The following is a 26,119-nucleotide window of genomic DNA, read 5'->3' as shown; positions in this document are numbered from 1 at the left end:
CATCCGCGACTTGCTTTTGGTAAAGGATGGTCGCTATTATTCTAATGGTGCTGCAGTCACATTCTACGCCATTCTGCATCAACTGTAAATATTTGTCTTGACTTTCCTCCTACACCTTTACCTGTCCTCTTTTATTGCAAACAGACTATCGTCATGGGGCTTTTCTATGCGTTTTATTCAACTTGGAATACCATCAAATATAACTATAAAAATCTATTCACGTTGGTATGTTTAGATATTGGCCTGAAAATTGAACTTGGTATATAAAAAGGTTTTAATATATCATATAGGGATAATTTAAAAGAAATATAAGAATTGGAAGGTGCGTGCAATAATTCTAATACGATGTTTGTATTCTGAATTCAACATTTTTTATTTTTTATATCTTTAATTTGAAATAGTATAAATTGGTATTCTTCAAGTACTGCATGTTTCAGCAGTATAGGGGATGATGACTATATTTCATGAGTAATATCGATAAGAATTACATAAAATACAATACATACGGTAGATTCTGGGACTGAAAGTAACAATTTTGCCTCGAAATATCTTTCATACATCGTATTATCAAACGTAAAATATTCTACAAATACAATGTTCTACTCCTCTTCAATTTTTAATTCATCAAAGCGCTCTCATCGCAAAAGAATTCTCATCCTTCCAAATCTTCCTCCAGTTTAAACAAATATAAAATACACTAAAGCCAACAGTTTTATTTTCGACACCTGCAAACAACTTTCTATATACATCGCAGCATCCTACATACATTTCACCTCGCGCGTTCATTCAAAACACGAAACTCTTAAAAGTAAAAATTACAGCAGCTCGTGGCGACTGTTTTCATGACTCACTGTAAACATATCGGTGGCAACGAACTCCGAAAAACAGAGGCATCGTCGCGTCCAGGAAAAACAACAACCCGCTGAACTCGAACGCGCATAATTTCCATCGAACCTCGAGGGCAGCGAAACATCGCGCGTCCGTTCGTGGACAAATTTCGTAAGCGTGAGTCGCGTGGCGGCCAACGCCTCGAGGTCCCCGTCCTGCTCAGTCTCGCGATTGACCTCGCGCGAACAGGACGTGTTCCTGTGCGTCCTGTTCCAGACGACGCGGCCGCGTATCCTCCCCATGGAAAGTCGGAATTAGTCGCGTACGTTCTCCAGCGGCGGGCACGTTGCCGGCGCGTCGAAGCAGCGCGCGAAAGTCGAGCGGCGGTTAGAAAAGTGGCCGGAAAAGGGGGTGAAAGAGGGTGGACGCGGTGGCGCGGACGACGGTGGCCCGGCTGAGAAAAGTCGAAAATCTTAATTCGCGGCCGGTGCCGCCCACGCGATGCGATGGGCGGCGACTTCTAACCGGCGATTGGCTTGCCACGCGAAAGGGTGAGAGGGTGCTCCCTACGGGGGTGGCGGAGATATGCGCCGTGACGCCGGGACGTTGGCGTGTGCACGTCCGCCTGGACCGGTCCCCTCTGTGATCGAGAACGCCAGTCGACGCCGGGCGTCCCGAGCGTGCAGTCGAGGGAGTTGTCTGTCGTTGCTCGACTGTGGTACGCGTGTTTCGATCGTCCTCGAGGATCCTTCGATCGCATTCACCTGGGCCGTTGGGACAATTTTCTTTTGTATTTTGCTTGCGCGTCTCGACGGGCTGGTTTTTTTTTTCTTTTGAGACAGAGCATCGCGACGAAAGTTGTGAGGGGTGGGTATTATTCGATCGTCGCGGAGTCGGATCGATAACGCGTGTGTGAGTCGCGATCGCCTGTCGAGTACCGTTGTGACTGGTCTAGGATGCGCTGGAGGGACGTGATCTTTTATAAAATTCTAACGTGAGCAAGAGAGCCAGAAGTTTCCGGGCGGATATCCGGGAGTGCGGTCCCACGGTGGAACGTGGTGAGTCGACGGCTCGCGGCCCGTTTCGATGGAAGAGAACTCCTGTTCTGGGGAACGTTTCTGGCGGATGCTGATCGACGCGCTGACCGATAAATCGCGTTCAGACCGGGAGGAGGGTGCGTGCGCGGACGGACGTCGGTGTGGATCGTTTCGCGGATGGGAGAACGATCTTGGAAGCTCGTACGGACTGTGGGGGGACATCAGAGACTCTCTTGGTGTGTCTGTTCGTTGCGGATGCAGTTCTTACGCGGATCGTGCTTGTGCTAACGGGTTTGTCAAGTTGCAGCCGAAAATGCTGGTGCTTTTCAGAGGTGGCAAAGAAACGGCGTTCAACCTTGTGCCCAGGATGGCTATCTTTGTCGTCGCGTGTCTTTTGCTGCTGGACACCCGGCCAACGTCCGCTGCCTTCACTACTGGTGAGTGATCATTCGATGACGATCGATTGTTTCATTTTTCTTCACTTTTCGTGGAGAATTTGGGATTTAACAGGCCTCTTTATGACTTGTGATCGTATAGCACTTATGGTATGATAGTGATCGCATAGGGCATTAATCAAACGCGCTCTAAATTCGTGAGAAGTTGATAATTAGGAAGGAGTATTTACTGTCAGAATCAGGTGGTGACTTTAATTAAAAAAAAAACTTTGGATTGTCAGGTGATTTTTGTAGAAATTCGTTAACCTAGGTTCGTTCTTGATATCATCCATAAATTTAATTTATAGTATATGAAATATTTGCTGAACTGTAAAAATGTTCAAGATACAATTTCTCTCAATAATTTATATAGTTCTTTTTCTCCAGTTTTTGTCGAAATATCTTCCTAATCGCTGGTCCAAATTCACGGGAGCGCATTTCCTCGTAAAATACGTCGCACGCAGTGCATCGACGGGATTCACTCGGTTGCCAAACGCGGTTAAATCCGTTAATAAACGTAAACATTTTCAACACGTGGGACACAGAGTGTGGTGTTTTTGTTTTAAGATCGCAATGAAACAGTTCCCATAGATCAGGCCAGATTATATTATTGTTCATTTCGGCGGGGCGGCGAGCAATCCGGGCGGCCGGTTACCATTGCTTCAACAGACCGGTGGTCAATCAGCGTTTACCTATATCGTAAACTTCATCACGATCGGCGTATAAACTGTCCACCATATATTCCAACCCCTCTGCCCCACCCCCGTGGCATCGCCCCTGTTTGAACGACGATTTAAACGCGCATCGTTCCGATCAACGCGTAATCTCGGATTTCATTTTGGCTATGTTAAATCAGGAAACCGACAACGGGCGCAAAGTGTTCCCGGAAATTATAGCGTGCCCAAATGCAGCGCGTCAAAGGCGCGCGTTTTATCCGCGGTAAATAAATTTCGCGCGGTCCTGTTGGATCGGCGGGAATAAAAACAAGGTAGCCGCCCCCGCTAATGAAGTATTCTCTTCTTTTTTGCTCGAAATTGGACTCGAGTTTGTGTGGTCACGCGTTACGACGGGGATGGTGAAGGGTCGTTTAAATTGTAATCGGTGTGTTCAAGTCGATCGTAAAATTTATGCAGATACTTTGTGAAATTTAAGTATTGAGAAGAGGAGAATCGGAGTTTGTAATATTTTAAAGTTTCTTTAGTGTTTATTTGATTAAAATATAAAGTATTGCAATTTAGAAGCTTCGGAATTTGAGATCTATGATCATTGAGTAAAATATTTTTTAATACGATCAAATGCCCTCGTAGATAAGAAATAAAAGTTAATTAAAATTTAACTCTTGCGTATGATCGTAGACAAATTTTACGACGTGCTGATACCGATAAATAATAATTACGCAGCGTGGTGCTATCAGAGTTGACGCGCTGTTACGAGGCCGTGTTATAAGCAATGTGTTATAACAACTACCATCATAAAAATCGCGATACTCCGTATTACGATCCCACTATACATTTCTATCCTCTTATCCACGTACATTAAAATTTTTCATAAACAGAAAAAATACCACGGTGCGAGTATAACTTGTACACTTCGTACAAACGACACATGCAACGAAACAAAAAGTTGGAGTGAGAAATTTCGATCTGAAATCGTTTATCCCCGCGGATACGAATGTCCACGAGGTAAAAAGAGGGGAACTCTTCTGCCTGTTAGGATCCATCCGCGCGAGAATAAACTCATCGAGTGAATTCGCGCGCAAGTGCGGCGTAAATCATTCATTCGGAGCTTTAGGTATTTGCGCCGCGTGTGACTTTCAGCGGGCGAGCATCGTGACGGATGACCCCATAAAAGTACTGCAGTCACGTACTAACGTCGGTGTTCTTTGCATAGCCGGATACCTTCGCTCGTAAATATGCAATCAAACGTTAAACACAGGAGTCCGCTCGCGCTAGCAGAAGGAAAGAAACGTGTCGCGTCGGGGTTAAATATTTTAGGGGAACTTAATGACACGCGGTGCAGCTTTACGCGGTCGCCCCCGTAGAATTATTCAGAATTCGGACACGCGTAAACTACTTTACACGTCCGTTCCGCGCGAGTTCGTCGCGATTCGTTTTTCTCCTCCGACGACCTTCCAGATCTGACGTCCCAGCTTCGTCTTCTGCGCCCGTTCGCCATCTGCGCGCCGTCTGTCGCGTGAACACTCAAAGAGGCGCCGACGATAATTCAATCTGGCTATTTTCGCGCGTTAAACTCGGTCCGCGAAACACTCTCTGCTGGGAGCCCTTTGTCCGCGTCGAGCGAAGTTCCTTTGCTGCCCTCTCGCGGGCAGGGGTAGTTTTCGTGGTCTTCGACTGTCTCTACGCGAACGACGCCTATCCTGTCGCCTCCTGTCGTCCCTCTCAGAGGCGTCGTCCCGCAAAAAGCTCGTTCTAATACCGGGGCCGGTGAAATTACACTTCAATGGCGAAATTGCGGGCAGGAATGAGCTACCAGGTACCGCGCGTTCGCATGCATAATTCATAAGCGAGGCGTCACGGCGAAACCCCGGGCGATAAATATTTTTTGACGGCGGAACGACGTAAAAGTGCATGCAAATGAATTGGCCCTAATGTAGCCAGGCGCTACTTACACGCCGCTCTAAGCACACCTCGGACAGTTTCTTTCACCGGCCGTGCCGCCCCACGTTCCGCCACGACCCTTCCGCGGGCTTCCGCGTCCGGCTTTTATTGTCTTACGTACGTTGAACTTCCGACAATTAGCATTTTTTCCGGTCACCAGGGCGTAATGTAGCGGGCGTCGCGACAGGGTGCGCGTTGCTTGGGTCGTAGTCGCGCTATTGAAGCATTGTCGTCTGTTCGTTGAGTAAAAACTGGATTTCGAATCTGGCTATTATGGTGAGTTTGATCTTGGGATTTCGTTTGTGATTTTGTTAAGAGATTATATGCGTTTTTGAGAAACGAAAGTTTATTGTAGACTTGCGGGTAGTTTTTGAAATCATTGTCAGTGATGATAATCTCAAGACATGAATCGTTTTAGAAATATATAATTTTTTATTTGTTAATGTTCATGTGGTTTGTGCGAATAATAGTTACTTACGAGATAATGTTTTGTAAATGATTAGGAGTTGAGAAATATATATTCATAAATGGTATACTACGGCTTGTATTTACTTTAAAGTCGAATCTGTTATCTACATAAGGTCCTCGGGTTTATCATACACCAATACAAGTTAATCTAAAATTTGTTAAAACTCTGCAAGATATCAGTAATTAAAAATTTCCAGGAAACAATCCGCTGTGTTCTGTTATCAGTTTCCTCGTTTGTTTCGTCACTGAACCGCGCGTGCTATTCACACATTGTCAAACGGGGAGCGGATACGTCGTTTTCGCTATCATTCTTCATATCTTCATTTCGTAAACGGAAGCCGGATCGAGTTCTCGCTAACAAGCTATAGATTACCATGAATTATCGAAACGAGCGCCGCTATTCAGCCTTCGTTTTCTCCGTTCAATTTATCTCACTGGTCAAAACTGTAGTTCGTTCGAACGCGCTTAATTCAAATCTTCACCGTTCCCGCGCTTTATCCTACCCTCGCCTCTGAGCTCGAGTTCCATCAGAAACAGCCCGCTAAATTTATTTCCATCGACGAACGTATCAACGCTCATCTCTCAAACATCATAGCGGTTGAACGGCCATGGATCCTGGCAACTTTAGCGAAATAATGCGCATACGTTGAATACGTTATTCCCGGTGTTTTCGGGATTCGATCGTTTTTACGATCGTTTCACCGGCCCATACCGTCGGTTTTCGAAGTCGACTCATATAGATTATCATACCCGTTGACCAGACTCGCGGCTCGAACGCGGATTTTATGCGGTGATTATTCAATCCCGTGGACGCTGTTGTTCTCCAGCGTGATCTCTGGTAGCGGTGAAACCGTTCTGAAACACGGACAGATGGATAGTTTCGCGAACGAATAATACGAAAAGGCTCTCTCATTGTCTCGAGACCAAAGGCCCACGGCGAAACGACGGGATGAAACCGTTTCCACGGGCTCGATTATGTATTTTAATACGCTTAAATAGGTAGGACGGCATCTACGCGAGGAACCATCCCTCTCGCAGCCGTACTCCGCGGTATTATCTAATTTCGATGAATTATTAAAGGAGTTTGATAACAAACGTCGCCCAGCGAATCGGACCGCGAGCATACATCTCTGCCTTGGAATCTATTCTCAAGTTTGCTTATCTACCACCCCGTACGCTTCCACCCTCGAACCCTTTCGCCGCTCTTCCGTCCTCCTTCGGTTGGCGCCTCTTTTCTTCCTATTCATCCGTGGCATCCCTCCCCACGTGGAACGCGTACAACTGTTCTCTCGTCGGTTTTCTTCGAGCAGCTATCGTCCTCCGCTCCCGGATGCTCCTCTCCGCGGAATTATCTCGTCGCCTAAGGGCTGCCATCTGTTTCGCTCGGGGAGCGCGCCCCTAATTAGATACAGCGACAGTTGTAAGCGCGCCGGATCTAATACGTAATATATTTCGCGGCTGCCTGTGGGGGCGAGCAGAGGAAATACGAACGTATCCACGTCACGTTACGCGCATTTGTGAATCTTTTACGAAACGGTTACGAGGTTTGATGAAACCGTGGATAATCAGGGACGTCCCGTGCCCGATGCGAAAGTATTTCGTCGTTACGACAGCTTTACGACGGATGGGACTCGTATAGAGGGGTTAGAGCCGTTCAGGGACGAGGGTCGACCGATGATTTCGCCATTGTGGTCTCCTCTCCGGTTTGCTCTACGCTTGGGCTCTTCTCTTTCCTGCTTTTCAACGTTTAGACGGATCCGGATATTTTAGATGAAATTAGTTTCGTAGAAACGTTCGACGAATTGATGTTTTACATTTCAACAATTCGAATAATTTTAATTATATTATTAATAAATGGATTTCAATATTTTTTCAATCTGATTGGATATTGAAAGCTGTGTGTTTAGCCGCGAAAGTACGTGCAAGGCGAGGATTAATTCTTGCCACGCAATTCTTATTTTTCCAGAGGGGCAATTGATAAAAGCTCGCGGCGTTTGGGTTATGTAATATTTAAACGCAACGTTCGAATCCAATCGGCAACAACGTCGATACCTTCGCGTTTCGATAGATCGAGGGAATCGAATTTTCCTCTTCTTCGCGGAACGACCGCGGCGATGCGGGCCCGCGAAATATGTAACTACGCCTGTAATTTCGTTTGGCCTCCGTTGGTAAAGGAAAAATGGTGAAAATTCCGAGGAGCAGGCCAGCGGCACGGATTATCCTACTTTTCTCTTCGCGCACGTATGCGTTCGTGAATATTCATCTGCACTCATCCGATTATCGCGAAGTATCTCCGTTTCCACTCGTTTCCACCTCATGTTAGAAGATGAACGGCCAACGCGAAAGGGAGGGGGGAAAATTCGAGCCCGGATTACGCGATACCCTATTTTTTCCTTTCACCCAGTTTCCGCTAATTGCAACGCGAATAATGGTAAGCAACGTGTGGTATCGTACGTAGCCTTTTTTGTCTGCTCACGTAAAAAACGCATCGGCAACCGAACAAAGGGATACCGTCTCGTTCAGCTATGAACGAATGCTTTAACAGGCGCACTAATAAGATACTCTAATGATCGTAAACAAGCTTCGTCCGTTTTTTATGGATTTCCTTTTTTAGCCAATTTTAATGATACAGTAGAATTTGGTTTCTTCGTTAATAAATATACTCCAGTAATTAATTTTTTACAATATTACTTGTTACGATGGGAAGTGTTTGTAGCATTGAAATTATTGTTCATTGATGTGCGCTAAGTATATATGATCTTTACTGTTTTACTGTAGAAAAATATGTGTGATTTCATTTATTGCTGTTGAAAGAAGCAGAAACGAGAATTCAGAGAGAGATAGTTTTATTCATTATCACTGTCAGTATTGTATCTACTTCATAAAGCATACTTTGTTTCGAAATGGTTGACAGTCGGCAATTTTCACATTAATCTCTTAACCTACGATAACGAGGCTGATAGTTATATTGCTCACATATGAATACTGGTATCTCGCGAATAACATGGTTAATTGTTTCCGTGCTATTCAGAAGCGTGCAATTCGAAAACTTCGCTGAGAGGACAAGGGGTAAAAAATATTGAAACGAATCGTATGTTGCGTACAGTAGTTTCAATAAACACCATGAAAAACTTGTTATAAATGAATTTAGTAATACTGTGATTGACATAACTCACGATGGCAGTAGTGTTTCAAGCGACAGTTGTTCGTATAATAGCTGCGACAGTTGTTCAGCGACGTGGATGGTGTAATTTGTATAATTCACTTCTTCGTGGAACATACGCATTGCTTCAGGCGAAGGCGCGATAAAAAGAGTTCAGCTAAAGGACAGCAATACTTTACGCGAGGCCATTAATCAGTAAATATAGAGTGCTTTGGTTTTAACCCTTTGCGCTCGAATGGCGACTCTCACTCGCCATGATGTTTCGCGTGGCAACTCGAGCGGCTGTATTTATGCTGAATTTCGTTATCTCCAGTTGATAGATGCGAAGTATTGGTTCGTGAATAAGCCCCTTGGGCTGTTTATGTCTTCGGTTGGAAAGTGACATTGCGACGTAAAATTCCTCTACGACTGTAGTCCTGAATACGACGTGTCTAGCGTTAGTACAGTTTCGACGGTCGTAGCGAGCGCACGTATCGCGAAATTTTCCACCACCCGTTTTTAATTGGAGCAAGTGTAAACAGTAATGACGTATCGGGTGTGAGAAATAGAAAAATTAGTGTAACAGACAGTGAATCCGGAAGTAGCAGCGATGGCAACTCAGAATGTTCTGGTAAGTGTTTTCTATAAATATCACACCAAACGCCACTACAGAACTTGAACTTCGATAATTATCTTTTTGAAAATGTAAACACAGATAATATATCAATATATAACACTTTCGTATGTTAATTCTTCTATAAATTCATTTACGCGCGAAATTGTCTCGAGTTGCAGCGCCACCCAATCGCAAAAGTCATCGAGCGCAAAGGGTTAATGTTTTAGCTTAGATTGTACAAGGATAAGTTCTTAAATTTTTTCCGTACTATTTCGAAAGTTCATCAAAAGAGCAATTTGTGATACGTTCAATCAAAAGCCAGTGTCCACATAGTTTTACATTCTCCTTGTCGAATTAATAAAATTGATAAATCAAGAATTTTACGATTTTCTTACACGATCCATTAAATTTAACTCATTTCCTTTCGAAGGAAATGTGGATTCCTAAAAACAACAAAAGGGACAAGCAATACAACAGAATCATTAGAACGTTATTCAATAAAAGAACTCTCGAGCGCAAATTTTTGGAGAGACACGAATTGGCAAAAAAAAAAAAATCGGCGAAACAAAACCGACAAATCGATCCCCCGTCCAAATCTCAATTTCAAACGCGAGGAGACCCTCTCGTAGCCAGGAAAATTTCAGTTACGCGTGTCACAAAACGTTTCTGTATCGAACAGATGCGAAACGCGCGGAACACGGACGCGGCCGATCGAACGGGAGAAACGAGATTCCGATTCTCAACGATGGCCCGGCGTTATTGCTACGAAGTGTACAATAGCCATTCCCGGTGTTCGTACGTGCGTGTACACCGAGCGCAGCCCTCTGCCCCGTCGGTTCTCGAGGGTGGTGGTGGGACCAACGAGTCAAAGGAACTATGCGCGCGGCACACACGCATAAGCGTGAGGGTAACTCTCTACCCTCCGGGGATTCTAGGTCCATGCATTTTCTATTCCGCCGGACTTTGATTCCTGGACGGGCCACGCGGCTCCCACGAGAGTAATCCTTAATCTTCGATCGAGAATTATCTTTGATCGTGGCTCGGTCATCGGCTGAGTTCTTTCTTCGCCGCTCTTCTTATTCCGTTCGCCTGATGTCCTCTCCCTTGGGCACGAGGCGGTCGCCCTTCGTCGCGTACCCTTCGCGATGTATTCCCAGGTCGGTTCCTTGGAAAACCGCCGGAGGACTCGGCGCTGGGGACGCGCAGACAATGGAAAAGGAACGCCTCTGGCTCGTGGAACCTCTTAATCTCGTATCTTATAAAGTCTCGGGGTGGATACGCGCGGACTTCGTAATGCGGACAATTTCGTGGTCGACGGGGAAACGATACAGCCGTGTCGCTTCCGACGGGATTTACGGAGTTTATGTCGCGCGAGCTTTGCGTTGGGATACGTGATGGTCCTTGATACGCTGCGGTGAACGGAGAACGCGGAAGAACGCGGAGAACGGTTGACGATGAACGCGCGGCGATGTTTGCTGGCTTTATTGCTGGTTAGTCGGTTCAGAATGGGTGCATCTATTGGGTTGCGATGTTGTTCGATGTTTGTTTGTTTATTACGCGTAATTGAGGGTCTTTTGGTGGTTCGCTATTTTTTGCTGTCACGACACACGACGGAAAGTTGGTTCTATAGAAATTGGGGTGAAACGCTGGCGTATTCTCTGTACAAAGAAGGAAAGAAATATGAAAATGAAGTACAGTTGGCTATCTACTTCCTTTGAACATACATTACTCTGCAGAATTAGAAATGTAAAATTAATTCGTAGAGGAAATTCATGCAAAGATATAACGTTCAGAATCTGTTGCGTTTCGAGATGTATGATAGAAATTTTTATTTGAGAAAAAGAATTTGTAAGAGTCTGCATTTAATTATGAAGGCATAGTATATTGTGAAGTAAAATGTAGTGTGCAAAAATTAATTTAGAAATGATCGAACATTCCTGTTATAATAAATTATATCTAATTTAATGGACGCAGCGAGGTGAACTAAAATCTCACGAAATACCTAAGAAATTCTACCATAGAACCCTCGAAAGTTGGGAATACTTGGAATCGACTAAGCACGCGACTCGATTCGAACAAAAGTGCTTGTCACAAGAATTAAACGTTACTGCCTTGAAGTCGTAAAAAGCGGGGATCGATCAGCGAAGTGATTTTGCGCTGCCATTCGATCGGATTCGAACAGTGGAGACTCGTCGACAGCTTCGTATCTGTTTCGCACTCGAGTTTCCCCGATTCGGATCCGCGAAATCCCGTTTCCCGATTCTCGACGGCTCCCCCGTTTCCAGATCGGCCATAAACATCGACGGATCACCGGCGAGGAATCACCTATAACCGTACTTTCGACTAACGTCGTCGAACCGGATTCAAAATAACGGCCGCGTTTGAAATAGTGACGGAAACGCTACTGTCGCTGTAACTTTTCCATTTGTTTCGTTCATTCTTGCTGCGTGTACACGTTTAAAGCTACCAGAGCGATAAAAGTGGCCGATATATTCTTGTTGGGATACTGGAAACTTTGCAGACATTCATTTTTTCGAAATTTCCCATTTTTTACTTTTTCACCGCTTTGTCATCCTTTTTGGATATTGTTCGCGTCACAATTCCACATCGTCGAAATTTGTCCCGCTATTATTTGAAAGTCGAGACGCGAAATGGGAAACGCAGCGTAAAAACAGTTTTCCGCTAAAACTTTGAACGTCTACGGGCAGATGCGCGTATGAATCGAAAGCGTTCAAGAGGTTAACACCCTGCACGCAATGGCTATTGTTGGCCGGCTTGGGTATCTTTAATCTGCTCGCGAAAAGCTCACGTCTGTCGCGCGGAAAAGTCGCGGCACAGAGAAAATAGTCTACGCAGAAGAGCAGAAGAGGGCGAGGGAGCGAAGGAGAGGAAGAAAGGGACGAGTAGCGCGCGTTTCTCGAGGAGAAATCCTCACGCGGGCGATCTCGACTCGGCTTACCAAGTTGGCGAAATACTCGAAGCTCTCTCATCCTCTCGTTTCCTCTTCCTCTTTCGCTTACTTTCCTCAGCCCTTCCACCTTCGCGCCTCTGTCGACCGTCAGCCTCCTCCTCGTTTTATCCGCTTCTTCTTCTTCTTCCTCCTCCTCTTCTTTTCTTCCCTTTTATTTCTGTTCCCCTCCTCCTTCTCGCCACACCCTCCCTCCAATTGCGTACGTGTGGAAAGAAAGCTTCCTCCAGGCTTCTTCTTCGGGGATACCCTTCCGTTCGACTCGCTACCAGCAACCTCCGACTTTAAAGTTCCTTCGGTTTCTATACACCTTCTATTTGTCCCCCTTTTTCAGCTCTCTTTTCGCTCTGCTACTTGTTATTTTTCGGTGTTGTATTATGTGACACTACTCGATTGTCAAGCACCGTCGACGTAGGTGGATGTTTACGAAGAGCGTTGATTCGACGCGGTTCTGTTGTTTTCTCGCGAAGCTTTGGATTTTTTTTTAAAGTTTGTTCAGCTTTTGTTGGACGATTAATTGTATTACAGACGAGGTTTTAATTCAGTTGCGGTAGTTCAATTTTACGTATAGATTTAGCAATCTTTTGGCAGTCAATTCTTCAACAGTAAAATTGAAATCCTCGTTTCACACACCTTTGTCGATAACTATTGTATTCCCTAAAGCTTTATTCGTCAAAAGCTGCGCCTACGACAATTCAATAGCGCAAACTGTTAATTGAAATCAGTTAAAAATGAATAGCTTTTATTTTGAAAACATACGTCGTTCGACATTGATTTATCCTGCGCATTATCAAAATACATCGTGGGTAATAGTTGGCAAATAATTAAACGTTGCCACCGTGGTCCAATAAGAGCGCAGAAGATTGTATCGTGAAATTGCGACGACATAAAACACCGCGACAGTGGCATTACAGTTTCTTCGTCCGCAAAATACATCCAATTTAAAATAAATTCCCGGAAACCTCGGTAAAATCTGTTTCGTCTGGCTTAACGAAACTACTGAATATTTTCACAGAGGTAATCACCGGAAAATTATAATTCCTCTCGTCTACGTGTCCGGCTTCCGCACTTTTCTCATTCTTGTTTCCTCGTTATCTTCTTTTTTGCTGTTGCGATCCGTTCTTTGGATTACTTCAAAGTACGAGTTAAGAGTCGGCTTCTGGGACGAGTCTGCTTTGAATAACAAGCTGTGAAAAATGATAGAGATAAGTACGCGCTGAATAATTTCACTATTCATGGTCAACTGTTAAGAATTTATTAAAATCTTGCTCGCTCCAAAGATAATTTATCTTAAACAAGAATTTATTCTTTACTAAAAAATTTAGTTCCTTCTAAAAATAAGTTTGAATACTTTGAATTGTTGTAATTTTGCAAAAACTTCATATACAAGATATTAAATCGCGACTAAAGTAGTATAATTTCTACGTTAACAATTCAAAAATAGTAAATTTGAAGTTGTAACGTTGGTTCAGTAAATGCACGATTAATTAGGTCTTCAAATATGTTCTCAGTAACCTCCAAGTGTATATATCATTATTAATCATTGAATTGGAAAAGAGTATTCCGATAATTGAAATTTCATTTCAACCTCTTGCAAAGATTTCCCTGCCCTAATCAATGAATTTCAAATAAAAATAGCCAATTAGAAAATTTCAAAGTAACTGCTGGGAAGTGTTCGCAATTAACATCCTCCGATTTGCCCCTGTTAACCTCGCTTTCAGTCTAGCGCTCTGTCTTCTTCAAAAAGCGCTCTTTAGGAGCCCTTAGCTCGTAAGGCAGAGCCGTTCTCGTTACTCCGCGACAAGACGAGTCTGTGGGGAGTTTTCGAATCCGTTCTTCGAGAGGCGCCGCAATTTATTGGCTCTGCGCGAACGGGGTGCAAGCGTTCCTCGGTTCCTCGAACCCACTTACGAATTTGCGGAAAAGGGAAAACCCGTGTTCGCGGCCACTCGAATATTATTCCCAGATTCGTTTGAACCTGGTCGCGTTTGCGATTCGAGAGCCCTTTGAATCGTACCCGGCTGTTTAATATCGTTACGTTGAAATTTCATGAACTCTCTTTGAGGGTCGCGAATTACACGGTTCCGTACAGACCGATCAATTAAAATATGTAGATGCCGAGCAAACACCGAACCACCCTCGGCCTATCGAGTTCGTTTTATGAATTGATGAGCTTCGAGGGTGTTGACGAACGCGTAAACAAGGTATTTGTTTTTCCTACGAATTTTATTACCTGCGCGTATTCTGTAGTATCGATGGTAGAAATTAGGGGAGCTTTAATGGTAATCGAGTATTTTTTACGAGTAGGTAACTGTACTCTATTGCTCTTCTGTTCATTTTAAAGCCATTCGTGTAGCTTGAACATTGATATCAAGACACGAGCACCGTCTAGGTTAAAACTATATATTTATTATTACACTTTATGAAGATATAGAAATTGCAAAAATTTGTCTTGTCATCAGATGACGATTATTAACGAACCTGTAGACAACGACACACGCAAGGGAGCTAGAAAACATGTAGCAGTACACGTGGTACATAATTTACGTGTACGAAACAAATCCGTTTCTTCGATAGTTTCGCGAAAAGTTCACCTTGCACGCGTATTGATCATACCGTTCGACAATACCTGGCCCGTAATGCCTATTAAATACCCGTTCAAATACCTGTTACAAGTTCTCCCGCGGAACAATCAAAGTTGAAACGGGCAAACTGCGCGGCGGGCATTGTGCGATCGACGATCGAAGAACAATACTTCGCATGCGAAAATACCTTCCGGCCGGCCGGGGGGCGGCTGCGGGGGGGATTAATTCATCGGCCAATTGGGAGGCACTAGCGGTGCCATTTCCATTTATGAAAAGCTGCTGGCACGCGAGGACGGGAACGGGAACGGGATTAAATTACGATGGATCACGGCCGGTACAAAAACTCGCGTGGCATTCAACGGCGTCGTGTACCGGGAGCGTAAACCGTGGGGGCTGACAAACATTAACGGCGGCGAAATGAAATTTATGGGCAACAAAGGGCGCGGCGGTTAAAGCAATTACAAAGACGCGGGGCGTGACGTTTATAATTCGTGTCTCGAAGCCCGTTTTACAAGAAACCCATTGATGCCGCCGGATTTATTAATTACACGCCATCTACAGCCCTTCACTTTTGTCCCAAGGCCCCTTCGGGTGGCCCACCCGCACCCCTGGTCGCGGGACCGCGACGACGCGGCTCAACGTCTCCTGCGATCCGTGAAAGCTAGAACGCGGATCGCGAGATATTATACTCGTCCCGAGGATATAATTCTTATTACGTCGTTAACGGGAAACTGGGGTGGGCGCTGGTGGCGAGCGGAGGGACGACCGTGGAGAACAGAAGGAGAAAGCGGTACAGAGCTTTCCTTTGAGGCTCGCCGCCTCGACGCAATAGCCGCTTCTAACGGGGGATGAAAAAAAGTACATTAATTGCGCGCTGCGTTGCGGTGTTATTAAATTCTTATGGAAATGCAGCCGGGCTCGTAAAGTTCGCTGTTGTGTTGTAAAATCTAAATAATTTCGAGCCCTCGAACACCGCGAAGGGCCACTCGACGTACCTCGAGCGGACTTCCTGTTCCCTTAGTTCTCGATGATCGAGCCGAAGAACGATCGAACGGAGGGAAAGTGGAGGAGTATAAAAAAGTGGTGGAAGGTACTCGGAGTAGAAGACTTAAAGGTACACGGTTGCAATCAGATATTAAAATCGTGTTTACCAAATCAGACCTCTCGTTGAGTTTCCTCCGTCTCTCTCGCCCGTTTCCCTTTTCTCCACTGTTTTTCTTTCGCCGTTCTTTTTTACCCGCCCCTTATCTCCGTTTACTTGCCGGCTCCCTCGGTTCCCTTCGCGTTGCTGCCTCCTCCGTCTTCGCTCTGCCCCTCGCAGTCGAGTTAAGCGATAAGTTTTCCTCTGTCTGTCTGCTACTTGCTGTCGAGTTAACAATTCGGTTAGAAAGTTAGAGACCGTTCCCTTCCATCCTTTCGCTTTATGGCGCGCGATCTTTTCGGCCGACGGGCAGTTCGATGGTCTTCGAGAGGGTTGGAGGAAGCTCGCCCTCTCGTTACGAGGCGACCGGACGTCGAACTTCGTGCCGCGAGTGAAAATCAGTAAATTCGATGGATCTTTACGACGGGGCTTTAGCGAGACAGGGGTAGAAAAGGGGTGCGCGTTACTGTTCGAAAACGATCACGCGATACTTTCTATTAATTTTATATAACATTGAACGATTTGTAAATTGTATATGGAAATTATTTAGCGTTGTGATTCCACGAGTTATACCATAAAGATCGTTTGTGATCTTTGAAAAATATTTATCTCTCATGCTTGTTTAATTCATAATCGATGGAAGCTTCCTTTTACTTTGCGATCTGCGATTGTAAAATGTCAACTGATTCGCATAACAGTTATAATACGTTCGCAATTTCTGTCCCTTTGAAATTGGGTGGCTATTTATTCGAAAATAAGTACAGTCAGATGGCCTCTTTTTAATCCAGGGATATAATTCACATGTGTCGCCAGTATCTTTTCTGTATTAACAAAAATTATCTTTTGATTAATCTTTCGCCTGGGGAAACGAGAAATGTACAGATATTCCCGTCACGAAATTTATAGGTACAGTTAGAAGGGATCTGTCCCTTCGGATTGGAACTTTTACCCTCAACGTACGTGGCCACCCTCGACGGCGCTGTGTTTATACCGCCCCTTACCCGTCATTTCATGGGAGTAGATCTTTCTTTCCTTAGATCGTTTAAAAATCTGTCGCGTGTCGCTGAACTGACACACAGTTTACCTTCGTTTCTAATAAAATATTCGCATCGCGAAGGTATTTTATAAAATAAATGTGATCGCTGGTTACTGCTTTTATTCAAATAGTGAGTAATCTCTGAGAAAGAAAACATTATTTTGCGACTTGTAAATATCCACAGAATCTCTGTTGTACTTTGTAACATTTAATGAAACCGTTTTGCAAATTCATTGTTCCATAATTACACAAATTGACTTTCACCTTCGTTACGTGCAATCTGAGTAATTATACGGATCGTAACGAGCTCGTAAACGTTAAAATGCACATACAATTAATTACAAAATCACTTTCGTTTGTAATATTCACGTTCCTTTAAAATATTCATGGTAAATTTGAATAATTAATTATATCGCATAAAGTAAAAGCTGATTAAGACGTTCGAAACTTTATTGTTATAAACAACACGTCAATTTACTACGTGTCATCCAAAATGAAAAATGCTCAAACATATCAGACTAAAAGAAGAAAGAAATTTAACAATCTTTCGCACACGAAAAGAAAACCCCATCGACATCATAAAAAAAATTCCATTATAATTTTATTTTTACACGAAAATTCAAATAACATTTTCTCAGTTCCACAGCGTAAAAAATACCTTAACGCAGCACGACGTTGGCCATACGATCGAAGTTCTCGGTGCGTTGAAAAAAATTTCAATTCGACATCGACATCGGGAATCGGGGATACAACTCTCCGCCTGGGGAATTCCAGAGCGCATCCTCGCCGCTTGCACCGGAATCACGAAGTGCTAATAACACGCACGCGTACATGCAAAGAGCACTCGGTTTACACAGTTTACCGGCGCATCGAATCCTAGTACACGATCTCTCCAAGTCCGACACTTTGCATGGATTCCGTACGTCGCGCTCCTCTTTTCTCCCGTCGTGTCCTCGCGAGGAGTCAGGCTAACTTATAAATATGATAATACGCGGGGAGGCCAGGCAGCAGTCACGAAATAACCCCTTTCGAGCCAGACACCGCCGCCTCTGGAGAACTCACCCTTATCGAACGTCAGGCATTACCCGGGCGCGCCTTTCCTTCACCGCTTTACGATATTGGAAATCCGAAAATGCGAATTAAAGCCCGTGCTCTCCTCTCCTCGTTTCGCCTTCGTTCACACCCTCGAACCGTACAACCCTGCGCCCCCCAAACGGCGTTGTTCAAAGGGAGGGGGTTGCACGCAGCGGCGACGAGCGACTGTCCGTGGAGCTAGGCGGTTCTCGCGTCGTGAAAGAAGGAGCGCGTGTAAATTGGCAGGGAGTCCGGGAGGACACGTAGAACGACGGCTCCTCGGTTGTTCGCAAATCGAATTCGCCTCGGTTACACGGTAATCGAAATTCGCCAGTTCCCCGTCTCTGGCGCTCCGTTTCGACGATGATTTCCTCTCGCGTTGCTTTTAAGAACGATCAATTGAAATGGGGGCCTGGTAATGCGTCGTGGCTGGATTCTTGAACGGTTTCTTTGGGATCTTGCGCGTTTAATGGCTCGATTGTGTAGCCTCGTTTTAGTTTAATCGGGGTAATTTACGTTTCTGCTTGAGAGGAATGAAGTTTTATTATTGGTACTTGTTAAGCGGTTAGGTTTAATGAATTATATCGTAGCTTGTTCTTCATGAAAAGGATTAATTGTACAGTTATCTGTTTTTAGAGATCACGATTGATGGCTGCGTTCCTTTCATTGACAATGTGTTTCGTTTAATTTGAAATGAAGATGCATTGCGAGGGGTGGTAATTTATTTCTTGAAGTAGTACCGCCTATTATTGGTTAGCTGTCGTGGAAATAATAAAGATTTACGGGTGAATTGCAGTATAAAAATGGTCTAAAAGCTTCCAAAATTGAGTAATCTTCGTTTAAAATAATTCACTATTTTAAGCTAGCTTCTGTTCGGTCACAATTTATCTGGGAATTTATTTAAAAAAGTAATTCAATTTTCGCGGTTATTGTCGCTATAAATAAATAAAATTAATATAAAATTCAAGTGAAAGCCGCTATATCATATATTTTTATTCAACTAAAAGTTCTTTATTCTTCAACCTCGTTCCGAGTATTCACGGACATATTATACAGAAGCAAAATCTATTACGACTGAGGGTGATGCATATTCGCGCGGTCATACAGTTCCGAAAGCATTCTTTGGGGCGCATAATTAATGAGAACAAAGCCCGGTGCTTGCTATGCAACCGTGGGGGACTAATTAGCCTGAGAGCATGTTAAACTCGCGTAAAGGCGTAACAGAAAGGCGTAACAGGTAACTGGAATTATTGTCGTCGGTGTGGTCATAGTTAAGAATCCCGGTTAATTACGCCACGCACGATAAACATTTTCCACTACCACACGTCAGTTTCGAATAATATTACAATAACGTGTTTACTCTGGCGAATGCGTAGCTACTCCCATTACAGTGATTTGTAATTATAGAGTCAGTGTACTCCCGCTGAAAGATGTAATTAAACGAGAAAATAAACATGTATGTTGAACACACGCACGTGTAGTAATTCTAAAATAAATAGCTTGTATCGACAAAAATTCATTGCGACACAAATCAGATTGCTTGAAACCTTTGGACACTGACCTTTAACGCGAAGTTGTTAAATGTTTAAGATTTATTTACGAACTCAGAATCCTGCACCACTTTCACGAATGGAGTGAACACTTTGAGCAGTAACGTTCCGTGACGCGGAACATAAACATCCGCAGACGGATAACTGTTTTACTTATTAAAATACTGTTTTACTTGCTAAACGATTTCGTTAGGTACAACTCATAACATGAATCGCGCGCGCGCAGCGCGCTGTGTATACATCCAAATCGAAATTAATTAGAACTTGATGAATTTGACATGGGCTCCTTTCTTGAAACGAACCTATGTTGACTCTACCAGGCAATTAGCGATGTACGCTGTCGAGACACAGATATCCTTGAACTCCGCTTTTGACGAATTTCCCTGCTTTGCGTATGTTCCATTTCTTTTCCTTTAGATTCTCCTCTCTATCGCCATGCTCTTCGATCTCAGATCTCATCTTCATTTTTTCCAACCTTGCCCTTTCTTTTTCTATCTCATTCAATTTCTTCGCTCGTCACCACTTTTCTTTTTTCTTCTGCAAAGTTACCATCGCAAAATCCTTCCATCTTTCTTACAAATTTTTCCACATGTCCCATAGAACTCTTGTTATGTTTTGTTGCGATTTACTTGCTTACAGATTATGAAAATCTTGCATCCTTACGATCTATATGAATTAAAAGTAGGCTAATAGAGAGCATTTTTATTACACATTTACATAGAGAATAGTTTAATATAAAATAAACGGTAGTAAAAATCGCTCGTTAGTCGTTTATTCCAGCTGAAATAATGTCAATCGTAGGGAGAGCGCACTAGGAAAGTGAATTTTTCTAAGGACGAAGGGCAGTAGGATTACACGATCGATTCGATCACGCATCCTCGAGACTCTCGCCGGCGGAATGTAACCGAAATGTGGATGGAGAGAAACCGCGGACAAGGGTTTCCCTGACCAAAGCTAATCCTCTGTAGGTAAGCCAAATGTAGTCGGAAACAAGCCACGGACTTTGCATCATCGTTCTCTGCCCTAGTTCGACGCGCGGGGTATGCTGATCCCGTAGACGCTACGTGTTACAGTCACGGTTCATTGGCTGCGAATAACGAAAAGTGTTTTTCGAGTTGCCAGGCTGGAGAAATGGAAAGAAGGTGACGAATGAATTATTCGTTCACGCCACTCTGAATCATTCTTGGTTCTAGCTCTTCAATTATACGAGAAGTCTTTTGAATGAATACTGTAACACTTAATAACGACTATGTAACCAGAAAGAAGTGGGCTGTACAATTTTAAAAAATATGAGTGGCTACCTTCTCCTTCCTTAAAAGATTGCCATCCTAAATATTTTAAATAGCTAAAACTATTGCTGCAAGCCAGCTGCAAGTGTGCAGTGTTTAATTTAAAAGTAAATGCGTTAGTTTAAAAATTCCCAGAAATAATCACTGAGAACTGATTAAGCCTTTGTAGCTCGTCTTTCAACTTCATTTTCAATTGGACGAATAATACAGATATCCATCGACGAAAGAGGAAAAGAAAAAGCGTTCTCGAACAAATCGATCAATTTGAACAGAGAACAATTACGATAATTGCCGGCAGTTGTGCAAACGAAGTTCAACGCGAATAACTTCCACCGGTCGATGCTACGTTTCTTCAGAGGTGTAGTCTTCGTGGCCTGTCCCAGCACACACCGATACACACGCGGAATAGGTCGCGGCCGTTGCACAGAGATCTCGAGCGTGTCCCTAAGTATACACAGAGGGTTGTGGCGATCCTTTGAATGCGCCATCGACACGGTAAATACAAACAGCGGCCAGCGGCCCATTAGAATAATTATCCGCGCTTGTCCATGTCGACGAACGGCGACGACTTCTAATTAATCCGAGTACTTCACTATGGAAATTAATTCGTCGGTGTATCGGCCTCCTCTCGCGGTGACACCTTTATAAACTGTGGGTCCTGACGCCTCGATGGTAACCCTCCACCTATGAAATATGTGGACTCTGGCTAGATCCGCGCGACGTCGTTTGGAATAGTCGTTTCAGAACGATTTGGTCGTCAGTTCGATGACAGACTGTATTATTCGAAAAGGATTTCTTTCTCCTTTGACCACAGACGAATTATTGCGTATGCTTTGCAATGTGGATTATAGGGGGTTGTTGCTAAGATTTCGTCTTTTCCTAATAAATTTTTAAAGATGTGGAGGCTTCTGGAGAAAAAAAGGTAATGTTCAAATCCCATTGTCAGACATTGCACTATGCACTAGTCATTTTATTCTATTTCTCGTATCGCGTACCTTTTCGCGAGCCGAAATCCCAACGAACGCGCGAGCATCCCCAACATACATTCAATTTCGATCTCTGGGGGCCATCAGAATTTACAGGAGTTGATCGTTAATATTCACTGGCGCATCGGTAACGCGTAGAACCGAGTGGAATTATTTAGAAAGTTGTTGGTTTAATATCGACGACGCAGCGTGCACCCTCGACGGACGCGGTCGTAGAACAGGGTGCATAGCCGGGCAGAGGCGGGCAGACGGGGCCGTTCGTCACCGAGGACGAACGTAATCCTTCCTTTACCGTTCATTTCAATTTCATTAGTCGGTCTATACGAAGTCCCGCACTCGCAGCTGTAATATTCTCCTCCGGTGGAATAGCCCGCGATCTCCACTCTATTTATTCACCCGCGTAATTCACAACCGGAAGGTGGCCACCGACCGGAAACACATACACGGATATGGCCATTGTTATTCGGGCCCGCGCCACGACGCCCCGCGCCGCTTGCAACGGCCACCAATCAGAGAACCCTGCACTCCCTATCCTGCGTTTCTGCTTATTTTTAGGGGCTCCCAGAGGGATATCGATTCTCGCCACGGGACCGCTAACGATCTTCGATCTTGTACGCGGGGTTGCGAGGGGGTGCTTCGCTGCGAGATTGGTGCGGTTAGAGCGGAGGGTGCACGATGTGCTAGTTTGTGTAATTAGAATCGTTAATATGCATTTAATGTGAGGAGACAGTGAATACTACGGCTGGATTACGTTCGTGTGTTTATGGGAAATTAATGTGTTTAGAAAAGTATGGAATATACGTAACCTGCAAGAATATTTGAAACATTGGAAATATGGGTCGAATCGCTGTTTGGTTGTATTACTTTAGTTGTGATTTGTCATCTCATTATTATCTATCATTGGATGTAATTGATAATATGTTTTTTTGAGTCCCCAGGAATTTGGCAGTTTTAGATCTTCGATTCTTAGTAAAGTTTTAATATATTTTATCTGATGCGAACAATCTTGGTTGCTTCATGAATTGATTTTCATTTCTTACAATTAAGTAAAGCTAATAAAGTGACGATAATGTACGTTTCAAGAACGAGGCGTTTACTTTGCGAAAGGATATCGAGCGCATCAGTTTCCCCGCTGTAATTGCATTAAACGCTTAATCTTAACGAATCATCGTGACGTTATATCGTGGACGTTTCGGACTTTCTAGATGAAAGCGGGGCTGTTATGAAGCCAGCCGAATAAAGGGCTGCAATATTGTTCTATTGTACGTTTAAATTGCCAGTTCTGATTTAAGTCCGTGAAGAATGATCCTCCTCTTCGTAATTTCGCCGGGAAGCTTACCAAATTATTGTCCACTAACCGGACACTTGACACTGACAATTTAGTCGTGGGAATTATTTAACGATTACTTGAACAATAAACATTGTTAATTAGCTGCGTAAATTTTGCATTTTCGAGGTATTTTAAAATATGAGAGTTTTGGTTTGCCTTTAAACTACAATTCACGAACGAAAATAAATTAGATTATCTAACAAAAGAATTAAATAATAATTGTTCAAGTTATTTATGAACGAATAAATTATTTTCGTCTCGCAATTTTGTTCAACGGTAAAATCAAGCTTTCATTCTTTTTCTATTCCAATATCATATATTCAGACTATTTTTCAAGTGTTCCGCAACGCGTTGATGCAGTTTTTTGCATTATACCATCCGAGCTGGTCACGAATTCTCGTTTGAAATTCGAGCATGCGATCTCGACCAAATCCAATATGAGAATCACTGTCAGAAAGTCGAGGAAGTTATTTCAACAGCTTGCTGAATTTTTCATCGGTAGTAAAAAATGGAGAGGGAGAAGAGTAGGGGAGAACTAGACGAATTGACGGTGAATATTCAAAAGAACTTCAAAATTATTCTACGTGTACGAATAAGTCCATACTCCTACTAATTAACGCTTTGGTAACTAACGCACTGCTAATTAAAACGAAAATGTTAATCGAAAATAACACGACGGGTCAAAGAATACCGCGACAGGAAGTTTGGACATTTTCGTGCTTCGTTATTAGTTGCAGCTTTCCCACAAAGCAGAGTGGATTAAATGAAAATTAAACTTTAAATTCTTCGATTGTGTTCAATGTGAAACACTATGTAAGATCTTTACAAACATAGATAAAAAGAATGAATATTCTCTACACAGATATACATATACTTTAACGAAAAATTAACAAACTCTACTTTTTTTTCAAGTAGCAACCCTTAACCCCCCCCCCCCCCCAAAAAAAACACAAAACTGTTCCCCAATGCCTCACGCTCCATCTGAAATAATAAAATAAACCCCAACATCCATAACGACATCCCTTAAAATAATCGCGATAAGATAGAAGAAATCAATTCCACTGCTTAGGATGGTCATTCGCAAGCGAACCTAATACGAAATATTCCGTCAGCGGGGGCAGTTAATGAAACCAAGTCGAGGCGAGGGTAGGAAGCCCCGAAATTCCGAGGCGTTCCTCGCGAATTTCGCACCGGCCAGTCCCGAATCCCGAGGGCCGTGAGGTTAATCATCGGGCGAGAGGGCAGCGAGATGGGGGAATGGAAAACGCGACACGAATATCGAATTATCCGGCTACGATTCGCGGACTCTTGGCAGTTCGATTTTGCCGGACAACGGTGTTTACTCTGGCTTGTTCAAACAGTCGACGTATCCTTTTTTATTCCCCTCGATTCTGGTCCTATCAGCGGTGGGCTGGAAACGCGAGGCCCGCGTTCCACCTTCGAAAGGGGTAGACACGCGCGAAAACGGGGTGGATGAAGAGTGGCAGAAGGGCGGAGCAGGTTAGAAGAGGGCGAGGAACGGTGACCAGGGCGAGATGCAACAAATATAACGGACGGGCGAGCAGCTGGCGAGAGTCGCCTGGTGATTTCGCAGGATTTTGTAATTGAAACGGCGCCCAAGATGGAGTCGAGGAAGGAACACGACGGATAAACGTCGCTGCCCTCTTTCTGTGTCGTGGCTCCCTTTATTTCGCGTCTCGGTTAGCTGCGGAGAGACGACCTAACGGAATGCTCGCCGTTATTTTTGTCCCCTGCGTTCTCTGTTACGTTTCGTTCTAGGTGTTCGTCTCCTGTTCGTTTCTTTCGAATTCTCTTAGACTCCTTCTTCTTTTTCGCCCGTTTCTACTTCTTTTTCGTTGTCTCTTTCTTTCTCAAATTATTCTGTCGTGTTCTTTTTCAATACTGACCCTGTGCCGTCTGCGTGCGTTCTTTCTTCGATTGTTTGCTCTTCGCGCGGTCACGATCGCCAACGCGGGTTTTATTGAAATTCGTTGAACGAAATGGGGGACTCCTGCCGTGGTTAGCGTTCGATTCGCGGGCTCGGTTAATGATGACCGGCGTTTATAGGTGTTTCGTTTGGAATTTACATCTAAACGAGGCCTTTGTACGTTCGTTTCGATTACGACGCTCGTTTAAACGGCTGCTTTAGAGGCGTTCCGTTGTTTCTCTTCAATTTCGGCACACCCAGACGAATTTCACCGGATAGACCACTTTTCTCGCTAGCAGCTCGCACAACGCGCGTCAAGATGTCTTGCGTCTAAATAGTTTGCGCGATGCACGATTAAAATTGTTTCAGCAGCGAATTAATTAAATGTTTGATTTATTTTTACGATCAAATTTGGTCGAAGCTATTTCAAGTTTTAAACGATTTTATTTCCCTCTTCCCTGACGTTTGTTCTATAAACAGAAGTTAGATGACTCATCGTGGAACGTCAATCGACCAGTACCTAAATTAATTTGCTCAACGTCAAACTCCGTGTCAGTTAATTGACGCGGCAAATAATTTCCCTACTTCGTCCCCCTTCCTTGGCGGTGAACAAATTTTTTCATACCATTTAACACCGTTCCAATTCACAATAACGTAATAAGCAAAACATTTGAACAACAATATCCAAAAACCATCGAACATATATTGTTCGTCTCGCGAAACGTGCATTCCAGAGTTTCGCAATCGAAGGCTGATCCACGAATCCCATGCTGGGTACTTTCTCCAGCGCAATTCGGACGATCTTATCTCGAGATACGCATCTCGTAAAAGTTCAATCGCGTTTCATTTGTCGCGCTTTATCGAGTAGAATAGAATCGGGACGGGAGCACGCGACAACTCGATATTGTTCGTCGCATATTTTTAGAGCGCACACAGCTGGCGCCCTGTGTCACACCCTCGACATCTCCGCCGATTCTCCATCGCGAAGCGCACGTTCCTCTTTCGCTTCTTCACGGGGGACGATGACAAACCGAGGCGAGCGACACGCGAGCGTCGAACGAGGACCGACGAGGATTCCTTGGCACCGGCT

At 44.0% G+C, this 26,119-nt stretch overlaps 1 protein-coding gene across 2 annotated transcripts in view; it reads left to right on the top strand.

Moving 5' to 3' along the window:
- The first annotated feature begins 1,700 nt into the window (after positions 1-1,700).
- Positions 1,701-26,119, top strand: part of LOC143423113 (lachesin) — a 308,507-nt gene continuing 284,088 nt past the window's right edge. For both annotated transcript variants that reach the window (XM_076894204.1, XM_076894203.1), the window contains exon 1: positions 1,701-2,302. In XM_076894204.1, coding sequence (XP_076750319.1) covers positions 1,915-2,302 — 388 coding nt within the window. In that variant the 5' untranslated portion in view covers positions 1,701-1,914. The remainder of the gene's footprint in view (positions 2,303-26,119) is intronic.

The sequence above is a fragment of the Xylocopa sonorina genome, chromosome 4 (assembly GCF_050948175.1).
Source record: "Xylocopa sonorina isolate GNS202 chromosome 4, iyXylSono1_principal, whole genome shotgun sequence".
In the NCBI taxonomy this organism is placed as follows: Eukaryota; Metazoa; Arthropoda; class Insecta; order Hymenoptera; family Apidae; genus Xylocopa; species Xylocopa sonorina.
This window is presented reverse-complemented; position numbering and strand designations above follow the sequence as displayed.